This window comes from Pseudonaja textilis, chromosome 3 (assembly GCF_049901715.1).
Source record: "Pseudonaja textilis isolate UNSWEBS1 chromosome 3, rPseTex1.2, whole genome shotgun sequence".
Lineage (NCBI taxonomy): Eukaryota > Metazoa > Chordata > Lepidosauria > Squamata > Elapidae > Pseudonaja > Pseudonaja textilis.
The window spans coordinates 160,967,503-160,991,097 of NC_141992.1; the positions used below are offsets into that span (position 1 = coordinate 160,967,503).

The 23,595-nt window shown below is 37.9% G+C and overlaps 1 protein-coding gene across 1 annotated transcript in view; it reads right to left on the minus strand.

The window, feature by feature from the left end:
• ALKAL1 (ALK and LTK ligand 1) overlaps positions 1 to 17,856 on the minus strand; it is a 28,896-nt gene extending 11,040 nt beyond the window's left edge. Inside the window, exon 1 of the mRNA XM_026699602.2 lies at positions 17,371 to 17,856. Coding sequence (XP_026555387.2) covers positions 17,371 to 17,752 — 382 coding nt within the window. The 5' untranslated portion in view covers positions 17,753 to 17,856. The remainder of the gene's footprint in view (positions 1 to 17,370) is intronic.
• Positions 17,857 to 23,595: the final 5,739 nt, after the last annotated feature.

A 23,595-nucleotide genomic window follows, 5' to 3' on the forward strand; every position in this document is an offset into this window, starting at 1 on the left:
TTTATTCAACATATGTTACATTGAGGAAGAAAGTAAGAGAGCACCACAAAAGAAGGGAAAGGAGGGAGAAGAACATTTAAAATTGAATTGTTACTATTGGTACATTCCAAGTATCAGATAAAAGGATGTCTCTAATCTTATCAATGTTGACTAGAGTACAAATTATTCTTGGTCTGTATACCTTTGGTCACTTTTCAAGGGGCTTCTTGTAATGAATGGGACCCTAAGACAATATGTAAAGATGTATTCAGATTTTATTAATAGATGGTGGGATAGAGAAAGAGGAAATTCAGAAAGGCATAAAAATTGGATTGAATGGAATTAAGTTATCCTGCAAACCTCAGTCTGTCTGAATGTCATGTCTACATTAATTTTTAAGAAAAACTTTGAGAACCATATTTCTTCTCTTACTGGATGAAATTATTCTGCTTAAAAGATTACCAGACATCATATATCACAAGTAATCATCCTCATGATTACTAGTTTACCTTGACTTCCTATTTTTTTACATTTCTCCTGGCAAGCAGTCAAGAAATATCTAATATATGTAATTTATTCTACCCCCCTTTATGTCAAATACTTATAAATGCCTGTGAAGTATATGTCACATGACTTTTTGAACCTCAAATATTGCATTTGAGGAGCTGGTAGAAAGAGAATCATAGATCAGAGACTAATTTTCTCTCTAGCTTTCTAATTAGTAACAAACAAAGTAGTTACTAAGGGGAAGAAGATAAGGACTCTTTCACAGCAATGATGCATAAGTCTTAATGTGAAACAAAATAAATCTAATTCCAGATTCATAGATGTGTTCGTTTAATTATTTGGGAAGCAGCATACAGTATTTAATGGGGGAACATTGGTGAACAACAACTGGATACATCTTATCTTCCATATACTATATATGCTGTGTGTTTATTTTGAAATAGATTAAAGCCATTCATAACCATGACCAAACATATTTTGCAAAAGTCGAGCATTGAATTAACTAAATAAATTATAATCTCAACATAAAAACACAGCAATTTTACACTGGTTATATAATCACTAATTATTTCTTATACAGATGGTTTAATTATTAGTCCTAGGAAAGTTGCTTCTTACTTGTGGTTCTCAGCCATCTGGTTTATTGAACAAAAAAAAAATTGGATAGAGCTGGGAGTTTCGGTTTGTCAGGCTTCGGTGGCGGCAGGAATTTGTGATTGTGCGCAATTCCTGCTGCGCTCGCCGCTGGAGTGCCTCCGATCCAGCTGGATTTGGAAGCTATAGTTATCCCGTAGAGATAACTGAAGATAGGGGAGATCCAGGCAGGGTCTGGGGGCATTGCAACCCCCTTCCTCAGCCGGCTTAACTCCCTTTTCCAAAGGCAGTGGAGCGGCGGTCAGCAATGACCACCACAAAGAACCTTTCAGCCAGACAAGTTTGTGCAGGAGGAAGCTGAGAAAGTGAAAGTTTTTGGCTGAACTGGGACAACAAGTAACATATGAATACCCTGGATATTTAGCTCTCTAAATGATACATTGTTTCCCAAGAAGATCATAAAAAGCTGTGGATGAAAGTGGAAAGGGAAAGTTTTTTTTCTTCCACTCTCCTTCTCTATGGAGATAGCAGATGGAAATTGGAAATACCTGCTTTGGCAACAGAAGGTAACTAATTTTGAAAATTAAAGCCAAGGGGACATTAAAGATTTCTGAACATCGATATTTAAAAATCAAAATCTTTTTGCTATAAGTGGGAAGGGAGAAGTAAATGATTTATACTAAGATTTTGCTGGAGGAGACTGCTTGGAGCTTATAAGATCAGAGACTAAATTGCTATAAAACTTCTAAAAAATCATTTTGGAATTGTGTAATTGAACTCTACCCCAAGAAGAGAAACTACTAAAAGAAGAAAGTGCTAAATGAAACAGTTTGTGTTGATTTTGATTGCTTGATGACTTTGGGACTTTTGCAAACTATCTTTTGAAAGACTAAAAACATTTGGATTGTTTAAAAAAAATCTCACAATGTCATTATCTGTTGAAGAATTGAAAATGGAATTTAAAAAGCTAAAAGAAGAGGAACAAGAAGGCAAGGGCTCTTCTGGATCTGTTTTTCACTTCTTAGAAATGGCGATTTCTACTTATCAGGAAATACAGCAACAAGAAAGCTAGGATGATGAAGAAGAAGCCATCTTTACAACTTTAGTTGAGGAAGAAAAGGGAAAAAGGGGGAAAATGGAGAATTCAGAACTTAAAAAAGCAACCAAGAAAGGGAAAAATAAGGTGAAAAATCAATATAATGTCAGAAAGCAACAGAAAAGAGGAATACAACAGAGAGGGGAGACTAAGAGGGTGGAGATTGAGAGATGGGAGGGTAAAAAGGCTAGATTCAACAAGAAAGGAGGGGAAAAGGGAAGAGAAGTTATAAAGGCTTAGAACAAGATGTTAAAAAACAGGGGGGGGAGGTTTAGAGACAAAGGGTAAAATACAATTTAAAAACAGATTCTGGAAAAGTACATAAGATTGTATCATATTTGTATTTGAAATAGAGTTAAAAAATTGAAATATTTTAGGTGTTAATACAATATTGTAGGGAATGTGTAGAATGTCTAAGATTTAATAATAGAGTTTAATTAATTAATTTGTTATGGAACATTGTTTTTACTATAGTATAAGCTTATTACATTTTTTACTTTAAAATGTTACGTAGAATGTACTAAGCAGAATCAGAATGGAAATTACGTATTATTTTAAGTGTTAAATTTGGGGGAAAGATAGAATGGCATCATACTTCAACCAGTGATTACAGGAAAAATTTTGTATTAAAAAGAAAAGATAAATAGATAATTGAAAAAGAACAGACAAAAGATTCAAGTATAATGATTTAAATTGAGATGAAGTAAATAATATAGAATTAAGAGAGGGAAAAGAGGGAAAAGTCATATAGAAAATATAGAATGTTAAATAAGATATGAAATAGTATATAAGGTGAGCATGAATTTGATTTATGTCTGTACAAAAAGATGTAACCCGGGGATAAGCCGCTTTCTAAAAAGAAGCTTTATGTTTTTATGTTACGTGTTTTGTTTGTTTATGTTTGTTTATTGAGAATTAAGAATGTTGGATGAGAACATATGAAATTGTAAATAAGACAGATGAAAGTATAAGTTTAATGAATAAAATTGAATAGAAGTAAAGGGAAAAATAGTGAGAACTTGGAAAAAGAGTAATAAGAGATAAAGTTGAATACACAAGATGCATATTAAATTGTGTTTGTATGGAAATGTGATAATTTGGAACTATGCTGTACTTAAACAAGATGTTTTATTTGTTTTGTTAAAACTTAATAGGCAGTTTTTAGAAAAGATGTTTTATGTTCTTACGTTTTATGTTTTGTTTGTTTGTGTATTGTCTTCGAAAATTAATAAAATTTGTTTTTTTAAAAAAAAAATTGGATAGAGCTGAAAAATATTTGTTCCATTGAGAAATGCAAAGCATTTTCAACAAAAAACTTGTTGTGAGTCAGTACATTACACTTCTTTTTTTTGTACATTTGAAAGAAATGAAAACCACAGTAAGAAAGCTACAGCTAATTTTAACTTTTTTTCTATCCTTCATCATGCTTTAAGGCAATATTCAATAGTTAAAATGGAAGAAAAAAACCCTGCTCTTCTACAATCTTTTATTTTTGCCATCACAATAAAAAAAAGAAATTACAAAGTTATCAGTTGAGAAGGATTATGCACAGAGAGCAGCATATTTTTATTCTGATAGAATAATCTTCTTTCCTTTAAATTCTTATGAGAAAAATGTGCATATTTCCAGATACACCCACACAGTCATTTCACTTCAATAACTGTCCCAGCAGAAGTACTGCTTGTACTGCATACATATGCATGATCTTGATGATTTAAGAACCTCCAGAATGGAAGAGCTTGCTCTAGAAAATTCAAAAGACTTGAAAAGGCAATTTAAACCTTCATTCCTATTATGTGACTAAATAACCTTTTCTGAAACTTATTTGATTATGAAAAAATAACCTTTGGATTTATACCTATGCAAATAATGATTTCAGAAAAGGTTAAACTCCTCTCACCACCTCTTACACTTTCAATGAACAAAAAAGCAGTTGTAACTTAACCAATTTGCAAAATAAATATTAAAAATAGCATCACTTCTAGTTTGGATCTCTATATGTATTGTTGTTGATAGTAAAATGTATACAGAGAAACAGAAAAAAAATGGAGCTCAGGAGAACTGTCCCGATCTCCATTTTCACTGGCAAAGTACTCAGGCTACCACAGGTGCCCCCAACATGAATGACATAGAGCTGACCACACCACCCTGGCCACACCCACCTCAGCCTCCTGAGGACAAATACAACCCTGCTATGGCCCTCAATGAAATTGAGTTTGACACCCCTGATTTAATCGGTGGATAAAAATGCCAGATCCAGTCTAAACATTTGGCTGACTGTGTAACCAATCATCATACTAATGACCTGACAATTTTCCAAAGTGCACCACAATCATAAATACAGATAGCATTGACATATTTCTCAATGCATGCAAATGTATAATTGGTAGTTTCTACAAACCAGCAGAACATGCTGTTAATTGTATTCCTCTGAATGTTCACTGTTGATACAAATCATATGCAAGATATCCATACACAAAATTCAACAAATAAACCAATTCACATACAATTTTTAAATGTACTCTGGAACTCAACATTAACAGAACAAAACAGAATAGGTAGATGTTGCTTACATCAACACATGAACACCAAAACTCAACAAAGCAATCAAATCAAGTAAAAGGAAGACATAATTGGAGAAAGACCCCATGAACATCCAGGCCCTGATCCATGAAGGGCTTTAAAGACAACCAGCACTTTACTGAAATTGGTAACCAAGGGTTAACTACTGTAGCTAATGAAGCAAAATAATCGCATGATCATGTTATAGTCAAAATTATTCATACAAAGACATTCTGGATCAGCTGTAATTTCTGGGTGGTCTGGCAGCCAAATGCAGAATGTAATGTAGAGTCCAAATGGAAAGTGACTAAGGGATGACTAACCACAAGATCTGCTAGTCCTGAAAAGGACGTAATTGGCCAGAAGATAATCTGGACAAAAGCCATCCTTCTCACAATCACCATATGCTCTTCCATCAAGACTCACAAGTTTAAAAGTTCCCCTAAATTCTGAACAATTTTTGTCACAGCCAGTGAACCATCAAAAATTAAAGATTGAAAACCCTTGCACATGACTAACTCTTGAATTAAAGACATTCAGTCATTCTAGGGCTGAGCCTGTATCTATTGCTCCCTATCGTGATTTTAATAGTCTCTAAAGATGGATGACAGAGGCTCAACAACATGTGGTTGACAGGAAAAAACTGGATACACTCAGGAATCCTATAAAGAATGGATCTTGGGCTTCTATCCATCAAAACTGATTGGAACCAATCACAGAGAACTATTACAAAGCACTCCCCAATACACCCAAACTCCAAAATCAGTCCAGAAGGATACCACAATTGATAGTATTAAAAAGCAGCAAGCGATCAAGAGATAGTATTAAAAAGCAGCAGGAGAGTCATCCCACTACTACCCTGTTCCCGCCAAAGATCATCCACAAATGCAATTAGTGATATTTCAATACTATGTCCTGATCTAAAATCTATTTGAAAATAGTCCAAACAATTGGCTCTGGGTCTGCAATAAAACTGCCTTATCCATAACCTTATTCTTAAAAAAAAAAAAAAAAAGCTTGGAGACTGCATGGAAATCGTCCATATTACTGGAGCAATTATTTTGCACAAAGAAAACTATAGTAATCTATGCTGGAAAAAAATCCGGAATGTAGGAGCACTTTTTCTGATTAACAAACTAATTAACAAATTTTATTCAAAGGCATGAATGCATTACTTCTTTCAAGCAGGAGCAACTATTTCCTCACTTAAGATGAATTCACCATCATTTCAGCTCACCAAGTTGTCTCTAAGGCACTTTAACCAGCCAAGAGAGACATAAATTTGTAATGGCATGTGTGGGTATAATCTTGGAAAGTGGGAGCTGGGGAGGAGAAGCTGCCTAGGGAATGATCAAATAAGAGAAGCCATAGAAAGAAGGTCAGGAAAGAGCCTCCTAACTTATCAGGCTGTAAAAAGGCTGCAGGTGGTTTACAAAATTAATGTCAGCTTTCAAAAGCAAATGACCAGATCAGCTAATTATTTTTATAAGTCTACATTAAGAGAATTTTGCTATGTCCTCTTTTATGGTATGGTTTCCTAGGCAGCAATGTTTTTCCTCACTCCCAAGGCAGAGGTGGTATTCAGCCAGTTCTGACAGGTTCTGGAGAACCAGTAGCAGAAATTTTGAGTGGTCTGGAGAACTGGCCCCTCCCCCCATTTATTCTCTGCCTGATCAACTGGGTCTTCTTTTTTTGCCCTGCACAGGAGAACGGAGCTGGAAAGCAGGCCAGTGGGGTGGGGTAGAAATGGGGATTTTGCCCACCAAGCCATGCCCACAGAACCGGTAGTAAAAAATTTGAATACCACCACTGTAAGGTCATTCCCATATGAATGAATGATTGGGATAAAATTCTCATACAAAAAATGTTCATTTGAATCTTCTTCATCTATATAATTGTAATCTGCATAATTATCTCCTCAGACAATGTCAGTTGCAATTCAAGCTTCATATCTGCTGATCTTCTTGGCTATAGCTATTATTTGCTGCTTTATTGTTTTTCAGTGCTTTCTTCTTTTCCTTTTTTCTTTGTTTCCTTTTTTTGGTGATATTTTTTGATCGGATGTTCTTTGGTCGTTTTATTATTCAGCTTCTTTTCTTCCATCTATTCTAACTTGCTTGAATCTGGATTTAGCATACTGATCTCATCATCCAATCTGATCTTCTATTCTGCTGGTGCACAATTTGCCCTTTTCCCCCTTTATTGTTGATTTTCCATCCAAGGTATTCAATTAAACTGCAGTAATGCTGTACATTAGTTGATTTGTTTCTTATAGTGAGCTGGTGCTTATACTTGTTATTACAGGATTAGCATCTGTTAATACTTATGCTAGCTGTTTCTTTGGAAGAGTCAATAGGCTGCATGCGGGCAACCTTAATCTATTGATTTGTATGCTCTTCCAGATAGTTGGTTATTCTTTGTTTCAATAATTTTTTAATTGGAGGGCTTTGTTCTTTCTGAGGAGAAGGCAGAGCCTGAGAATGATACACTGAACTCTTTTGCTGATTTGCTTCTACAGTCTGAGTTACTTCTGGCAAGGCTTTGATTTCTTTTCCCTAAATAGACCTTTGTAGGGTATTTTTTTCCAATTCTGCTTTTGTGAATTTATTTTGTATTAACATTGATTTGATTGCCTCTGTTCTATTATTCCTAGTTCTGGATGATGTTTTTTTCCAGAATTGATGCATTTTTTTCACTTATCCTTTTCTTTTGGGACTTGATAAGTAATCACATGTCATTATTTTCTTTTTTCAATCTTTCTATCAGGTGAATAACTTCTCTTCCAGTAGTCCTGCAGCTACTGGTGCTGGTTACTCAGTCAACATCCCTGAATCTCATAGCCCACTTGTCACCAGATGTCTAGGAGCTCAAAGCTTAGTGCAATCCTTGTTTACCTGGATGTCGACCAATCCAGTACAGATTTCTGTAAAATACATCTCACCATATTGGTAATGGGAGACGCATTCTTCTTCTGCCTCCTCTGATAAGACTTGTCCAGTATGGTGAAATCTCTGGTATAGCTCTCTTCTTCACAGTCCTTCCAAGTAAACCAAATCAAGATTCAGACACTGTTAGGGATTCCAGGAATGTGACTTTATTATTGTAAGGTACAATATTATTGTAAGGTACAATAACAGATTCTTGAAAGCCTGTCAATTTTTTTCCCTAACTCACCTTACACTGATCAAACTCAGTGTGGCATTAATTTAAGTTTCTTTCTTATATTTCCTTCAATTTCTGTATTCTGTAATTTCTTCTCCTTCCCTCCCTATCATCTCTCTGAATTCTTCTACACATTCTAGTGCTGCATTGTTGATTGTCTGATCATTGTCAGGCTTTATTTTGAAGGAGGGGAGCTATTTCTACCCTTAAATCAGAGGTGACAAACTCAAGTTCATTGAGGGCCACATCAGGATTGGGTTTGACCTTGGAGGGCTGGGTGGGGGCAGATAGATAGATAGATAGATAGATAGATAGATAGATAATATATATATATATATATATATATATATATATATATATATATATATATATATATATATATATATATATATATATATATATATATATATTTGTTTTCTGAGGTTCCGGGTATTTATATGTGGATCTTTGGTTGTTCGGGTTTTCTCCCGCGTAAGATTCGAAGTATCTAGGCAACGTTTCGATGAAGTCTCATTCATCATCTTCAGGCTTCTTTCTTCGGCTCTGTGCTTCTCAGAGTGATGTGAGAAGAAGGAAGAAGCAGCTGCAATCTCACATCACTCTGAGAAGCACAGAGCCGAAGAAAGAAGCCTGAAGATGATGAATGAGACTTCATCGAAACGTTGCCTAGATACTCCAATCTTCTGGGAGAAACCGAACAAACAAAGATCCACAATATATATATATATATATATATTTTCTGAGGTTCTCACGGTATTTGTATGTGGATCTTTGGTTATTCGGGTTTTCTCCCGCGTAAGATTGGCAGTATCTAGGCAATGTTTCGATGAAGTCTCATTCATCATCTTCAGGCTTCTTTCTTCGGCTCTGTGCTTCTCAGAGTGATGTGAGAAGAAGGAAGAAGCAGCTGCAATCTCACATCACTCTGAGAAGCACAGAGCCGAAGAAAGAAGCCTGAAGATGATGAATGAGACTTCATCGAACGCGTGCCTAGATACTGCCAATCTTAGCGGGAGAAAACCCGAATAACCAAAGATCCATCCATATATATATATATATATATATATATATATATATATATATATATTCACTCTTAAGTTTTCACGGGTACTTACATGTATGGTATTCAGCTTCGTTCGGGTATTTTCCCACGTCATTGTAGTTGTGCTTTTAAAGTTGTAGCAACATTTTGGCAGAATCTCATCTGCCATCATCAGACTTCTGTATTGTGTCCGTCTGTGAGTCAGGCCCTCACAATTGTTTCAGTTTTAAATTTGGGGCTAGACTATTGCTTTGCCAGAATGTTTTTTTCTTCATCCTGATTGGTTGGGAGTCTTGGTCTGTGTTTATTGGTCTTGGAGTTTGCTGTGTTCTGCTTGACTGGTGTTTCTAATATCTTCTGTCTGTTTTGTGGCTCTTTTTGCATCTTGATTGGCTGGCAACATTGTGTTCCTTTGTTGGAGGTCTTTTGTGCAGCTTGGCTCCGGGTAAATGGACGGCTATCATTTGTTAGGAAGCTAGGTTTCATCTGGGTGCCTGGTTGGGGTGTGTTTGAGCTGGAAGTATCAGGGGGGATCTGTTTGTGCCCAGGTATTTGCCTGGCTATGGTGTGGAGATTTTTTTGTTTTTGCATGCAGGCTTTCAAATGATTGACAGTCTGGTGGAATCATCTCTTCTATTCATGCTTTCAGGTCTTTTTTCAATCTCTATGGCTTCTCTGATGATTCTGTGGCTGGGGTTTTCTATAGTGGCTAGGGTTTTGGTGCCATTGAAGTTGATGCTATGACCTGTGGCTTCCATGTGTTGGACTAGTGAGGAAGTGGGTTCCAGCTTTTTGACTGCATTTTTGTGTTCATTTAGGGAGGTACTTATTCTTCTATTGGTCTGTCCAATGTATGTGGCCAGGCATGATGCACAGGGGACTTTGTATATGCCTTGGTTTTCCAGGTCAGTTTTATCTTTGGGGTTTCTAAGGATGGCTGCTATTTTTCTGTCTGTTTTGAAGGCAGTCTTGATGTGATGTCTGTGTAGTATCTTACTGATTTTGTCTGTAATACCTCTTATGTAGGGCAGGGCAGCTGTTCCATAGGTCTGTTCATCTTCTGGGTCTCCATTATGTTTCAGTGTGTTTTTGTGGATCAAGCCGGTGACTTTGCTTTTGTGGAAGCCGTTGGCTCTCAGTACTTTAGTCAGGGTCCATAGTTCAGTCTTTATGTGTGTCTTGTCTGCCAGGCATTTGGTTCTAGCAATTAGTGTTTTAGCCACGGAGTTTATCTGTGCTGGGTGGTGGTGGGATTGGGCGTTGAGGTAGAGGTTAGTGTGTGTTTTCTTCTGGTATACGGTGTGTCCTAGTGTGGCATCTGTTTTTTTTTTTTTTTTTGTAGATTAGTACATCTAGGAATGGTAGTTGTTTGTTTGTTTCTGTTTCCATGGTGAACTTGATTTTGGGGTGTGTGCTGTTTAGGTGTGTTAGGAAATTGTTTAGGTTTTCTTCTCCATGGGCCAAATCACGAACGTGTCATTGATGTATCTTAACCATAGTTTGGGTTTGTGGATGGCATTGGCCAGGGCTCTGGATTCGAATTCTTCCATGAACAGGTTTGCAATGACGGGTGACAGTGGTGATCCCATAGGGACTCCTTCAATTTGTTTGTATCTTTGTCCTTTTTATATGAAATATGTGTTGGTTAAGCAGTGTTCTGTTAGTTCCATGAGGTGTTTAGCTGGTTGGTATTTGTTTTTGATGATTTCAAGGGTCTCTTTTATCGGGACTTGAGTGAATAGTGAAACCACGTCAAAACTTACAAGCAGATCTTCTTGCTCCATGTATAGATCTTTGATCATTTCCAAGAAGTGGTATGAGTTTTGTACATGTGAAGCTGCTGTTTCAGCATGGGGCTGTAGCTGTTTTGCTAAGTGTTTAGCTAGGTTTTGTGGTGGTGCTCCTCTGGAGCTGACTATGGGTCTGAGAGGTATGCCTTCTTTGTGTATTTTTGGGAGGCCGTATAGTTTGGGGCATCTGGAAGATTTTTCTCTCGGGATGATCATCTGTTGGATCTCTTTGCTCATGTGGCTGGTTATAATTTTCTTCTTGGTAAATTTTTCCAGATATGTAGTTGGGTCTGTGTTTATGGGTTTGTATGTGGAGTCTTGGAGTAGGTCTGTCAATTTTGTTTCATAGTCTTTTCTGTCCATTACTACTGTGGCATTCCCTTTGTCTGCTGGGAGTATGATTATGCTGCTATCTTTTTTCAAGGTTTGTAGCACTTTAATTTCTTCTCTCTGCAAGTTGCTTTTGGGTGGTTTGCTTGTGCATAGGATGTTGGTAACTTGGTGTCTTATTCTATCAGCTTCATCTGTATTTAATTTGGTTAGGCTGGATTCTACTGCACATATGATGGATTCTGTGGGGATTTTTTGGGTGCTGTAGCATAAATGAATCCTTTGGTTAGGACATCTGTTTCTGTTTTGGTGAGTTCTCTGTTGGAAACGTTGTATACTAATTGTTTCAGGTGTTGTTGTGAGTTGTTGGAGGCTTTCTTGTCATGTTCTAATTTCTTTAGTTTCTTCAAGAGTTTATCATTTTTGTAAGTGGTTTCAGATTCAGCTCTCCAAGTTGTAAGTTGTTTTATCTTGTCCCAAAGTAGAGGGTGGATTTTGCTGCTCAATTCCAGGTGTAGTGCTAGCAAATGTTTGTTTAACTGATCCAATTGGAATCTCTTTCTGTGGAGCTCATTCCTGAGTAAAGCCATTTCAGCAAAAGCAAAATCACCGGCTTGATCCACAAAAACACACTGAGACATAATGGAGACCCAGAAGATGAACAGACCTATGGAACAGCTGTCCTGCCCTACATAAGAGGTACTACAGACAAAATCAGTAAGATACTACACAGACATCACATCAAGACTGCCTTCAAAACAGACAGAAAAATAGCAGCCATCCTTAGAAACCCCAAAGATAAAATTGACCTGGAAAACCACGGCATACACGAAGTCCCCTGTGCATCATGCCTGGCCACATACATTGGACAAACCAATAGAAGAATAAGTACCTGCCCAGATGAACACAAAAATGCAGTCAAAAAGCTGGAACCCACTTTCTCATTAGTCCAATACATGGAAGCCACAGGTCATAGCATCAACTTCAATGGCACCAAAACCCTAGCCACTATAGAAAACCCCAGCCACAGAATCATCAGAGAAGCCATAGAGATTGAAAAAAGACCTGAAAGCATGAATAGAAGAGATGATTCCACCAGACTGTCAATCATTTGAAAGCCTGCATGCAAAAACAAAAAAATCTCCACATCACTAGCCAGGCAAATACCTGGGCACAAACAGATCCCCCCTGATACCTCCAGCTCAAACACACCCCAACCAGGCACCCAGATGAAACCTAGCTTCCTAACAAATGATAGCCGTCCATTTACCCGGAGCCAAGCTGCACAAAAGACCTCCAACAAAGGAACACAATGTTGCCAGCCAATCAAGATGCAAAAAGAGCCACAAAACAGACAGAAGATATTAGAAACACCAGTCAAGCAGAACACAGCAAACTCCAAGACCAATAAACACAGACCAAGACTCCCAACCAATCAGGATGAAGAAAAAAACATTCTGGCACAGCAGTAGGCTAGCCCCAAATTTAAAACTGAAACAACTGTAAAAGTCTGACTCACAGATGAACACAGTACAGAAGCCTGATGATGGCAGATGAGATTCTGCCAAAACGTTGCTACAACTTTAAAAGCACAACTATAATGACATGGGAAAATATCCAGACAAAGCTGAATACCATACATGTAAGTACCATAAAAACTTAAGAATATATATATATAATATATATATATATATATATATATATATATATATATATATATATATATATATATATATACACATACATACACACACACACACACACACACACACACACACACACACACACACACAATATATATATATATATATATATATATGGATCTTTAGTTGTTGGGTTTTCTCCGTGTAAGATTCGAGTATCTAGCCTAGATACTTCGAATCTTACGCTGGAGAAAACCCGAACAACCAAAGATCCAAATACAAATACCCGCAAGAACCTCAGAAAACAAATATATATATATTACTCTCGTTCACTCAAGAGTTTGCCAATATTTTAGTGCAAACATATTGAAACTAATGACCAAGAATCAAATTATACTTAACATCAACTCAATAAAGAATGCTATGATCAAATGCTATTAATTTTTGCTTGTGAAGAAGCCTCAACATATAAACTACAGCTGTAGACATAAAGATCTCTTTCACACAAATTTGTTTGTCATCAGCAAAGGGTTTTTTTTTTTTTTAAAGAAATATCAAATACACAGTATCATGAAACAGGCCTACTTATATCCTGCCTGTGCTGAGTCTGCCTTCTCAGTTTAGTTGTTAATACTCCAAGATTAACTTAATTATGTCCTTCAAGCACACACACTCACACACACAAATTTCTGCAGGAGCTCAGTGGTTCACAACGGACCTTCCTTCACATTACCTTCACAAAAGCCCTGTGAAAAAAGTTGTGCTGAAAGTCTTCCCAGAATGTTCCAGTCTGGTTTTCAGTATTTAATAGCCTCAACTGCTTTTAAATTCTTATAATTTAAATACGATTATAGTGCAATAACTTTGCACTACAAATATATTGTTTTTGGTTTTACTGCTGTTGCTTAGCAATGAAATTCATATAGAAATTTTATAACACTTCATGAATGGTATCCAAATAGATTTAATAGGTAATTAATAATAGTAAAAGTAGAAGCTATTGTTATTGTTCTTGTTCTTCTTGCCTAGTGATTACTGTGATCCAATGCACAATCATTCATCAAGACTGTAAGTAACTGCTTGGAACTTCTGTAAACTTCCAGCCATCTTGTCTTCTACCAGTCTTTTTTTCCTATTACCTTCTATTTTTTTCAATCAGAGAATTGTTCAAGAACTCTTATTTCTGCATTATGTTTCCAAAATATATCACTTTTAGCTTCATTGTTAGAGTTTGAATTTTCTGGCTTTATTTAATCTTCTTGCTGTCCAAGGTACTCAACAATTTTCTATAGCACCGCTAAAAAATAATTATAATTAATCATGATCCCTGGATGCAATTCAGATATAAGTAAGTGCCATGGAGACTAGTGGACCTGAGCAAAGGTTTTTCGCTAGGAAATAATTCCGAAGAATTAGCAATGGACTATTTATGTATATTTTACTGAGACCTCCACTCCATTGCATACTCCTAAATCCATGAAAGCCATCCATTAAACTGAAAGACTTAAGATTTCTTCTCCACAATTTATGAGCAAAGTTTCTTTTGTTTTTTAATGGTAACCTAAAAAAATGATCAAGAAGCAAATAATCTGATTTCAGTTTCACTGTAGAAGCAAACAATTTTTTTTAAAAGAGTTATAAGAAAGAGAGAGAGAAAAGAATGTTATCCAGCAAGGAAAAGTGGAAAGAATAGAGGAAAATATACTGTATGTCTTTAAATACTGATGAGTAGGGTAAGAACAGAAGAAACAGTAGGTTGAAGATAACATAGGAACTGAGCACCCAGAATTAGGAGATAAATGATTTTTTTTCTTGGATATCTATTTATCTCTTATTTATCTAACAGTCTCTATTTTGCACCATGTTTGGGTCCCAGACATCTACAGGCCTTTTCTTGATCTATAAGATCTCATGGGGAACATGTCCAATAGTTCCACACTTCTGAAAGGGAGGGAAGGGGGAAGAGATGAGATTAATCAGTATTGTTTCTTTGTAGCTATGCGTTTACCTTGGAATGGCCTCTTATTTGGAGATCAGATTAGTAAACTAATTATCCTAGACAACATTTTTAATGATTTTTTTGACTTAATTTGTTATGGTACTATTATTATTTCATTTTCTTTTATTTGTTGTCATTTATATTGGCATTCTACAGATTTAAGCTTTTGTATCATTGTATTTACCCTGTTTCCCCAAAAATATGACCTACCCTGAAAGTAAGTTCTAGCTTGATTTTTAAATGTGCACCCAATATAATCCCTCTCCCCAAAATAAACCCTAATTAAGTCCCACCCACTCCAGAGTGTATGGGTAAAAATTAAGCTAGGGTGGGGATGGTGGGGTGGAGCTGCCCTACTACTTACCTTTAGACAGTTGTAGCCAGGCCTTGCACACACCAACACCTGCCTTGCCAGCCTATTTCTTCTGCAGCCCACCGGGTTGGCAAGGCTTTCCCGAAGGCCTCTGTAGCTGATAACAAAGCTCTGGATTGATCTGGAGCTGTGTTATCAGCCGCAGAGCCTTCAGGAAAGCCTTGCCAGCCACAGAAAAAGAAGTTCTGAAGACCTCTGATAGCAAAAAGGAGGCTGGGGGCGATGCATGCAAGTGAGGATAATCAGTGGATGACATACCCCCCAAATAAGACCTGGTGCCTTTTTGGGTGGCAAAAATATTATAAGACAGGGTCTTATGTTCAGGGAAACACGGTAGTATAGGTTAACTGAACAGACCGATATATAGATCCAATAAATAAATATGTAAAATGACTTGTTTTTGTAAGTTAAGATCATTTATCAATATTTAATCCATTCTGTGATAATACATTTCATATTATTCTTGGGAAATGTTGTCAAGAAGAGATTAGGTGATATTTGAATTGTGTCCTGAAGAAAGTCACTATCTAGACCCTTTTATGCAGGTTATTACATTTGAACTGGAAATGCCACCATTTGTTGTAATTAATCACCTTTGCACAAACTAGATGGGGTAGAGTAGCTTTTATGGTTCTATTGTGCCTTTTGTTGGCATTCAGTATATCAGTCATGATATCCTTTTACTCTATCTGTCATGTTTATATATAATTCCTAGACAGATTCGACTTATTAGTAGTGACCTGTCCATAAGGCTACACACACATAGCAATAGCAATAGTTCTTAGACTTATATACTGCTTCATAGTGCTTTACAGTCCTCTCTAAGCGGTTTACAAAGTCAGTCTATTGCCCCCAACAATATGTGTCCTCATTTTATGAGTCAACCTTAAATAATCCTTGCATTAGCTAGGAAGATATAGAGGCCAGGTATGAATGAATGAAGATATAGAGGCCAGGTAGGAAGCATGTGAATGGCTAAATATTTCCTTGTAATTAAGACCTAAAAATTCTTCCTCAAGAAAGAGAAACAACCTACTGTGAAGTGAGGTGAGAATTAGGGAGGACGAAGGGAAAAGGGAATGATTGAAACCATTAAACATATTAAGGGTGCAAATAAGATTCTAAAGGCAGTATTTTCAATATTAAGTAAAAACCAAGATGGGGACATAACCTCAAACTGACAGGATGGGATTTCAGTAATGTTGGAAAGTATCACTTCACAGAAAGAGTAGTGGAAGCTTGGAACCATCTTCCAGTGGAGGTAGTGGGTTAATCAACAGTAACTGAGTTTAAAACATGCTTCGGATAAACATACCTCCAATAGCTTACTGCTAGCTATTTTTTTGTTTTCAGGTCCGTCAGATTTTTAATTATCTGCCGCATTTGAGGAATCTGCTAGAATTCTACAAATACTTTTACTTTACTTCTTTTACTTTGCAGAATGTTAAGAATATTGTTGGAAGCTTGAGTTGCGTCATTTGGAAATCTACAGCGATCAAAGACTAAATTATCTTTTTTTAGATTAAGGGCATTTGGGAGATGGTTTGAATTGCCATTCTTGATGTCAGAAGCAACAAAATGTAGACTGGTCAGAACAGTCAGCTTTATTTTCAGGACGTCATACCAATTGTGTGGCACATGTATAGAAGCAGTGCCTCAAAGCAACAGTTGAATTTGTTATTTATAAAACTGTTACATTTCTGCTAGTTCTGCTAGGGATAGAGGTATGGTTTGGAAGGAGGGTAGCATCTTTTACATCCAAGGTACTCCTATCCAGCAGTTGGAAAGTACCTAAGAGGACGGATTTCAAAAGAACTCCTTTCCAATGCAAAACTGCACCCAGAACTTCTGAAAATGCTTCCAACTGTCACAGAAATGCCTAAAGTTTGTTTCCTCAAGGCTAAATAAATAATTGAATAGAATATCCTTTCAACTGATTTCATGGGGTAAGATTTAAGATCAGCTCAATCCCAAAGCCATCTAAAACCCATGTGCGGGTTAGCTGCGGCTTTTCAAGTCTTTACACTCACTCCCATCGATTCTAACCAACAGGATCAATGACCATCACTGATAAGCTTTGCAGTTTGGCACGAGACCCACAGCTCCGCATCCCCAAGGCCAATTTTTGGGCGTTAAAACGAAGGAGGATACTTTAGCAACGCCAACTCGAAAGGCATTTTGGTACGTCTCGCTTTTCGCACCAGCACCGCGGAGATCAGACTCCGAACGAGCCACAAGAGAACGGACCAAAGGAAGGGGAAAGAGGGAGGGTACGGAGCGTCGACTTTCTTACCTGAATGTCTGGAAGCAGTCAAGAACCTGGGCGTTCTCTCCCTGGAGGTCAAGGAAGAGCTGACTTTGGCTTCGCGATCCAGAGCCTCAGAGGAATAATGAGAGCCGCCGTTGGCGAAGCGCCGAGCGATGACCCGTTCCGCCCTGAAGGGGTGAGAGGCTCCCTGGGAGCTGCTGCTGTCCACCAGAGCTTTGAGCAGCAAGTCGAGCAGCGTTTTCCGATCCCCGTGGATCGGCCCTTGGGGACCTTTGGCTTTGCTTTGGAAGGCGGCGTCGCTATCGCTTTCCAAGCGGAACGTCCGCGCCGAAGTGAGGACTAGAAAGAAGACCAAGGTAGACAGCACGTGGAGGCGGCGACGACGGCATTTCGTAGCCCCGGGCATCTCTCGGTCGCCTGGGAGGAGAAAAGAAGCAATAACCCGGCGGTTAGCTTTTCTCCTTGCCCATCCGGAGAGTTTTCCTCATGATGCGAGGGAGCGGGGAGTGGGGGGGGAGGGGGTGGGCGCGCAGGCCGGGGGCGATCTGAAGAGGTCACTCACGGCCACGGGACAGCAAGAGATGAGTTTTGGCAGCGCCTCCTGCTTTGGGCTGCTCCCGGAGGGGCAAAGACACGTGACTCGGCTGGGGCGCGCGCACAAGTGGTCGGTGATACCGCTGCCACAGCTACAAGTGTTTGATTCGCCCGGCCCCGTCCGAAGAAATAGTCCCTCGTGGGGGACGGGGGAGGGGGGCAGCAACGGAACGGAAGGGGGCTCGCGAATCCCCAGTCGGGCTGGTGCTTCCTTAGAGTCAGTTTCTTGGGAGCGACCGCGGAGGCGATTGGGGAGAGAGGCACTTCTTTGACTGATCAATCCCGCCAGGACGATCCCGCCCACCGTATAGCCGCGGCAGCTTTGCTTTTCAACTTATATAGCTATATAGTTTATATCCAAGATTCTGAGAAAAGAATAGTCAGCGAGGCGTCGGGCACTGCAATCTAAGGGATGTGGCGGGAAAGTGTCCCGAGGAAGGGGGGAGGTGAATGGCTGACGGGTATTTTCTCAAAGAGTCCTTGAAACTTTTATGCGCTCGAAAGATTTATTTTCCCGCGGAGTTCGGATACTGAGACGGAACATGCTCGACAGTTCCACTTCCTCACGAGACCGAAAGGATGGTCAAGAGGATCTGAGCTACATATTCCCTCAGGAACACGCAGTTGATTAGACAAGACAGTGCAGCTGAAATAACGAGGGCCTGGGGTGTTGTTTAACGGTAGGATTTCTGACAAACTGCCACTTCAGATTTACTTCTAGGACCTGGAAACCATTTGCTTTCCCTTCTGTTTTTCAGATCAGTTAATAAAATAACAATGCTAACGGTGTTTGCTCTGATAATTTCACAGCCTTACGGGCACCTGTCTCGGTACAACGCCTCACGATCTGTTCTTGTTCAATGCTGTGGCAACTCCTGTTTGGAATCGCACATAAAAACCATTTCTGTGGGCTGAAGTTCACCGATTCAGTCTTTAATAGTCTTAAGTACGTAAATAGCCTTCAGTTCCAGACAAAAGGGAGCTAGCTGACAATTCGTTCAGTTAACTCCGAATCTCTCCCAAGGATTTTTCTCTACTTTTAAAGTACGAAGGAAGACCGGGAAATCTCCCTCAGTTCCAGTGTTGGAAATGACGGACAGGTGTGCATTCTCTGGAAACACACAGAGTTCTCCCGGGAAAGTGGCATCCCCAAAATGAAGATGAAACAAATCCCCCCATCCCTTGAATCCCGTTAAAGGTTTGCCTGGTATTAGCAAAACATTTCCAACCCTTATCTTATATAGGGCATGAAAAGACAAAACAAACCTGACCACGTTGTCTCTTGATGCAGGGATCTTCTTCCTCCCACTAGAGATTTGTCAGCCTCCTTGGGAGCCGGCTGGAGGCAACACCCATAGACCTGGTTTATATACTGTAGTTTCCTCGCCGCCTGTCCGTTAGAGTGCTATCGACTTTAGGTGGGTGGCAGGCAGCGAAACTTTCTCTTAATCATTCTTTCTTGGCTCAACGAGGGTCTTTTTTCTTACCTGACAAACTTCTTCCGTCCCACTTGTCCCTCCTGAGAAGCCAGTTCAGAGCCATCAACTGAGATGACTCTTACCTACTTGTGAAATTAAATTGTCACCCGGATTAGGGGATGTTTCAGACTCCTTGGTCCAAGTAGAGGTTTTTTTTTCCCCTTTTCTTTCATCCCACCCCACCCCCCCAATTTTCTTTCCTTCTTTTAGCTCGACTTTCTGGTACAGATATAATTAGGAGGATAGGGACAGAGCTAAAATAAGGTCTCAGGAATACAAAGAAAATGGCCTCTGCCACCTCCAAAAAAAGAGCCCTTTGTGCACACATTTCTCACAGTTGATCTAAGCTTAGAGAAGATGACAATGTGGGTTTAAGTAAAAGAAACAGGAGTAGTCCATTAGAAGCTCAGATTAAGACTGTGCATGCTGACTTCGCTAATAGACAATGGGAGTCTTTGGTGTTTTAAGTTATGTGGGTTTTTTTTTTTTTAGCATACTTAATAATGTGGAAGGAAAGCAAAATATGTGAATAAAAACAATATGAAATTATATACTATATAAAATGAAAAAAGGAATAGCTTTTTCATTACATCACTATAATATGATAGTACTGTAGACTGGAAGTGAGAAAGAGAAAATAAGATTTTTCAGAAAAAGAAATATGGACTTCTCTTGAAAAGGTGAGGGGCTATCAGGAAACTTCGGGGTTACAGACCAATAACCTTGAAGCAATTTGTATAATATGGATATGTCCATGAAGTGATCAGGTGCTGAGCTCAACTAAAAGGTGTCTTTCTTTTTACTGATCCTTTTAAACCAAGTCTTCGCATGTTAGATTTGGAAAGCCTCATTTAACTGAGTAAAAATTAGTGATAAGGTTAAATGCTTTAATACATGTACACTTTTTGCTTTCCCTCCTAACTATACTGAAGACTGATCCTTTGGACTTTTTTTTTTCAAATGTTGCAATTTGTTTACACATGATTTGTGAATGCTCTTTGAAAACAACATTTTCCAGTAACTCCTTAGAAATGTGATAGTTTTTATATACAAAAATATTTGAATAGGCCAGTTTCCTATATGTACCTTAGCATCACCCAGCCATAACTGACTAGATATAAAATCTTCATTCTTGAAACGTTGGCCTAACAATGCAAAGTGACTCCAGATACTATAACTTTAGCAGCAAGGCAGATGTACTGGCTTGGATATTGTCTGTTAAGTAAATCTTGTCTTCCAAGGTTGGGTAAACAGGCACAAAAGAATTGCATACGTGTATAAAGAGTTCCAAGTATATCAGAATACTTACATTTCCCAACAATTGGTTGTGTGGATGTGGGTGCAATCATTCTGACACATAATCAAAAGGGATACTGGACTCTGAACAGCATTGAAGCTCACAAGATCATACCTCTGGAAAAGTAATACAAGGAAGCTCTAAGCCCTTGCTATTAGTCACAGAGTGTTTGACAGGATGGATTACAGAGCGCAAGTAACAATGCAGCAGAGACTGGAAGTGAGGTTGAAGAATTCCATTTCTACTGTGTTATAAGTATGATTGATCAGGCAATATCAATACCCTGCAAAACCCAATTAGAAATATCCCTTTCACATAGTACAGACTATTAATACCAGTCTGAGAAACACTGATTAACAAGCTTGTATCAAGTTTATCTTATCAATTGCCAGCTCTATGGATTGAACTGTTACTAATGAGACTCCCAAGCCATCATATCCAGGTAAATTGGGACTACGACTCCTTGAATTTATAGTAAATTTTACTCAGGATCACTTCTAATAATTAAAAGTATGCTATCTAAAACAAAACACAAAAAGACAAAACTTGTTAAATTTGAAGTTGAGAAGTAAGATTAATCTTTCTCTGTAAGGAGAAAAGTGAACCCTGCATATGTATGTATTTCAATAAATTCATTCTAAATATTGAAGACATTCTATTAGAAGCTAGCAAGCTTTAAAATAAAGGAATGTTAGGGGAGAAAGCAACTTTTTTCAACAAAGGGCTTTTATTTTGCAAAATAGCAAAATACACTTACGTGTTTAATGTTGTAGTTATATATGATATTTTGGAGAAAAAGAATACCAACAGCCTACTTTCACAGTGTTGAGCTATAACTTTACTGAATATATTAAATAATCTTTTTATAGTTGGCCTTCCTAGGTTAGTACTTTCCAGATAAGTTGAGATGACAACTTCCAGAATTAACAAATGCCAAAGTTTATAAACCTAGAAGTTTCAAACTGAACAAAACTAATGTTGTTTTAATCAGATTGTACCAATTTTAAATTATATCCCTAAAATAAACTGGATTCATATATTTTCTTTGATTCTACAGCCAAAGTATATAGTAGTATATACATTTTAATTTTAATTTTATTTATTATTTATTTGTTAATCACCACCCATTTCACTAGCTAGGTGACTCTGGTGATTTACAAGAAAAAAAAAGATAAAATCCATATAAAAATCCATTAAAAATAGACAAAGAGAAAAAGATGGAGAGCCACCACCAGGATATATCTCATTCTTGGATCCCCATGCAGGTTGACAGAACCAGTTCTTAAATGTTCTTCCAGAAAGCCAGCAGGGGAGACCAACCTCACCTCTAGTATCAAGATATTCTACAGGGTGGGGCAATAGCAACTTATTTTTCTGAGCAGAATTAATGGTAGAGCCATTTGTGGCTACTGACAGATAGCAGATAGAGCCTTCAGACTCTCAGCCTGGGCCTGTGAGTGAAAATTCAACTTATCAACTTCAACTTTTCACTGATGATGTGAATGTGATTTTAATCTTCATTTGCCATTTTCCTAGGATAAAGAGAGAAACTTATTTACTTTGCTGGCAGGAATATATAAAAATATTTTATTTCTTCTCATTTAGACCAGAAACAAAGTTTGCTCTTATTGCCTGCATAGTTATGTCTGTCAAGCCAGTGAAATGGAGACTATATAGTAACTATCTCATGTAGCATCTGTTCTAAAGCAGTTCCAAAATATTAGATAATCTAACACTCACTGCAAATCATATGAGAATAACTGGCTAAGAAAATTAGAGTGTAAAGGGTGTGTGTGTGTGTGTGTGTGTGTGTGTGTGTGTTCCATAAAACATCTTCTAAGATATTTACAACATCTGTTTCCTATTATAACAAAACTTTATCTCTGTTTAGAGCACTTGGACATCTAAATTCTGCTCATATTTTAAAATATGACACAGAAATGACACCTAGGAAAAGGAGGCTATTTTTCTAATCCAAGGCAATTTGGATGAATTGAAATTTCAATATCATACCTAGTCTGAAGACTCTATTTGGCAGTAGTCACAAAGAGCTTTTCCATTAATCTGCTCAGAAAGAGTCATAGGATGAAATTCACAAGTGTGAAGAGACAGGCACTTCATTCCAACAATTCATGCCAAAATTTAGTTAGGAAAAGAGAAAGAACATAGACTCAGTAATCAGAAACCAGATACTATAAATCATTCAGACACCATGACAGAGAACTTAAAACAAAAGCCCTATTGCTTTAGTTATAATATTTATGATGGCCCTCTTTGTTCTATTTTATGTCTAAAGTATAGGACCGATTCATACCAGTTTCTTCTAGACAGCCACATTGGAATGAAGCCATAATTTTTGTTTTGTAAGAAGAATCTGAAATAAGAATGCATTTTTATTTGTCATTACAAACTCTGCTTGCTTTATTATTAGTTGCAGAGAATTCAAGCAGCTTCTCATCAGCAAACCATATTCCCAGGCCAAACTTCTAATCTCTTATAGGTAATCCAAAACTGTTCTGTCCATTCCCTCCCTATTGATAGGCAAAATTCCTTCTCACACTCAGAATTGGCACCATCCTGTAGAACAATATTCTTCAATGGGCATTTTTCTAGTGTCTTTTAGATGTCCAATTTCTAGAATTCCTAATTAGCATGCTGTTTGGATAATCCTGGGAACTGTAATTCTAATGCATCTGGATATAGTAGACTGGAGATGACTGCTCTAGAGGGAGGCTGCAACAGCACTTCTTTATCTAACCTGTGGCTCAGCATGGTCACTCAGATAATTTATCTTGCTCACAGTTTGCTACATTTGTTAGCCAGGACCTGAGACAGCATCATTTAGCATCAGAGCCAGTTAAAAATTTGCAGTTTTGAAAC